This window comes from Plasmodium malariae (assembly GCF_900090045.1).
Source record: "Plasmodium malariae genome assembly, contig: PmUG01_00_29, whole genome shotgun sequence".
NCBI lineage: Eukaryota > Apicomplexa > Aconoidasida > Haemosporida > Plasmodiidae > Plasmodium > Plasmodium malariae.
In genome coordinates, this window is record NW_021638301.1 from 519 (window position 1) to 4143 (window position 3625).

At 17.8% G+C, this 3625-nt stretch overlaps 1 protein-coding gene across 1 annotated transcript; it reads right to left on the reverse strand.

Moving 5' to 3' along the window:
• Window positions 1–2280: 2280 nt before the first annotated feature.
• Window positions 2281–3255, reverse strand: PmUG01_00055100 (fam-l protein; the record flags this gene model as incomplete). Its single annotated transcript, XM_029004511.1, has 2 exons — window positions 2281–3042; window positions 3169–3255. The coding sequence occupies 2 exons, from the start codon at window positions 3253–3255 to the stop codon at window positions 2281–2283; spliced, it is 849 nt and encodes a 282-aa protein (XP_028859074.1).
• Between the last annotated feature and the right edge of the window lie 370 nt (window positions 3256–3625).

The window sequence follows — 3625 nt, forward strand, 5'->3', positions numbered from 1 at the left end:
TAGCACATGTATTTGATGAATGTACTCAAAAAAAAAACAAAATACATATTTGCTATTTAATTAAATAAATATTTTAATGTTAAATAACAGTATTATTAAAAACGAAACATTAAAAATATAAATAATACAAAATAATCTTATATTATATTGTCATACCACATCATTATTGAATTGACAAGTGCATGTTAAAAGGATAAAAGTATAAATTTTTATAAAGATAAGTCACTTCATTTTTCGATATATTATATAGATCTATCAAAAAATAATTTATTTATAAAGAGAAAATATTAATAATAATGTAAAACTGTTTTATAATAAATCACACTATAGTTATTTATTTAATTTCATTTTATTATTATTTTTTATTTCTTTTTAAAAACTTAATAATATATATATAACCATAATATACTTTACAATACCTACAATAAAAAATAAATTTTAAAATGTATTATATATACTTAGATAAAATATTAATAAAGTAAAAAAAAAAAAAAAAACATAGAGTCATAGTAAAATTATTTTTTGTATATATCCATATACATATTTTTTACTTAAAACCAAATATTTTAACAAATTGCGGTAATACACAATATTATCAAAAATTAATAATATAAATGATTAATTTTTATGTTAAAATCCTGATTATGCGTATTTTTATTTTCCATATCCGTAACCTTTTGCACATAATAATAATATTTTTTCCTGTTTTTAATAATATTTTTTACGAAAAATAAAAGTTGCACGGATTACTACATTAAGTAAACGATACTTTATAAAGTGTACATAAACATTATTACTATAACATTTATGTATATTTTATTATAAATTTCATTAGAATATATGAAAAGTGAAAATTACTAAATGAGTTCATTTAATAAATATACTCACAAAATAGCCTCATGTAGGAATTATGCATTATACATATATAATTAAAAATTGCAGGAGAAATATAGTAACGCTTAAGTGCACCTTATTAAAATATAACTAATAAATAAGAACAATGTTAATTATTAATAAATTATATATAAAAAATAACTTTTTTATTTTATTTTTTTTTTAATTTAAAAAAATATCGTCATTAATTTTATTAATTCACAAATTTCTAATATAAATGTTATACATTTTTATATATCTTTAATATATTATTAATGCTTCACATAATAAATTTACAAGAATTAAATATAGCAAAGAAAAATAGACAAATAAATATACATTATTGTTTAATTGTGGAGAACATGTATTTATTTTCAGTAAATGATAATTTTTATTTATATAAATGTATAGCACATTTTTGGAGAACTATTATTATTAAAAAAACAAGTATAAAAAAATATAACAATTCCAATATACAATCCATTAATGTAAAATTCATTTTAATTAAGTTTATCAATATATAATGAAGAAAATAAATTATAATTTATTTGTATAAAAATATTTGAATAAATATATTATTTAATTAGATTATCCAAAATATAATTAATACCACCATAAAACACAATAATAATAAATTATACTCTTTTGACCCTTGTATTAATTGAAAACATTTATGATTCACTATTTAGTAAATAATTACAAACATCTAACATTTAATAAATATGTTATTTAATTATAAATTTATATTTTTGCCTTTAAAAACGTGAAAATCCAACAAAATGTAATTTATTATTAATTTTAGTAAAAAATATATTACTCATAAGATATAAAACTTTACGGTATAAATGCTAGATTTTTAAGTAAAAAGTACATATATCTGTTCAACAAATTATCTTAACTTGTTTTCATTAAATATAAAACAAGACACATTAATTATTAATGTAAAATCCATAACACAATTTTTGGTTGAATTAACAAATAATCATATAAGACTGTAATTATTTAAAAAATAATAAATTACCATTCTCTATAATTCTGATGTAAATTAACAAAGAACTTGAAGTATATTTTAGAATTTTTCTATTACATATTACTTTAACATACAAAGTATATTTTTATAAGTAACTATTTATATAAGAAAACAAATATATTAAGGCATAATATGTAACTATACTGAATAAATATATTAAAATGCAAATATAATAATCTTAAAACTTTTAAATTCTAAAAAAAGTAACAACTTTAATTTTATTGTTCTATATCAAGAAATATAGTTATAAATTAGATTATTTATAAAAATTAAATAATTTTTCATGTGTTTATTAAACATAGTACTAGGGATCTTATAGATATTACTTTATATTAAAAACTCCATTATACAAAGAAACACATTACAAATGATACTTTTTATCTTTTTCTGATCTTAATTTTTTGATATTTTTTAACTTTCTTATGGTAGTAAAAAATCTTTAATATAAGTGTAACACCGAATAATATAAAAGGTAATAAATAGATAAAAATACCAAAAAAACCAGTTACATAAAAGTGAACATCCTTACTAGTATTTCGCACCGTCACTTTTATTGTATCTATAGATTTGAAAAACTCTTTAAAAGGAGACATTTCCAACAAATTATGTATTTTTCTTAAGCATCCAGGTTTAATGATATTCAATATATAACACAATAAACTTACAAGTCCTAATCCCCAAAATTCTAATAAGAGGGATGTTGATAAAAACAATAAAAATATTAAGGGTAAAGAAAGTCGCAATCCATATTTTTTACGTATAATTTTGTTGTACAACTTATTACTAATTGTCCTGTTTTTTTTAAGGAAATTCTCAAAATCAAGTTCTTTGAATATTTTTTTTTCAGAACGAGAATATTTTTTTGTTTCAAATATACAAGAATTATTTTTCATAACTTGTTTATTCTCTCCCGTACTTTTTCCTGAATTTCTATTTGATCGTTCGCTTTTTCCTAAGTTCCTCATCTCATTATAACATATATCTTTATTTTCATACATTCCATTATTTGATATCTTTTCTTTTAACCATGCAATATTTGAATCCTTATCTTTTTCAAATTTAGCTAGGGATCGATAATTTCGCATATATAATTTTCTATCATACATGTATTTCACGATAAAATACTTCTTAAACGTCTCCTAAAAATAAAAATAAATATTAATTATTTAATCACATTAACAATATCACTCTAAAATATTACAATTTAAAAATTAAAATACGAAACATATAAATAATACAAATATCTTTAAATAATTTTATCATACGATGTCATAGTATAAATGATATATCCAAGTTAAAATGATAAATGTAGCAATTTTAATAAATAGTAGTGACTTTATTTTTTGTTCCATTTTATAATTCCTTAATACATTAATTTACTCAGAAAGGGTATAATGAACAATATCATAATATTATTTTAGTAATGAATGATACACTTATTATTTATTTTATGTAATTTATTCTATTTTTTGCTTTTTTGTAAACATAATATAAAGCATCTAACTAGAATTTTATACAACAGACACAAAAAAAATTCAATTTAAAAATAAACTAAAAAATTTTTATCTTAATGTTATTTATAAACAAATAACGTTAAGTGAAATAATATAAATTGAATTCCTTAATAAATATTCACATGATATATATTATTTATTTAATTTATTATAATTATAAAATAACTTTTTTTTTAATTCTTTTCAAAATAAAACAAATATATGTATA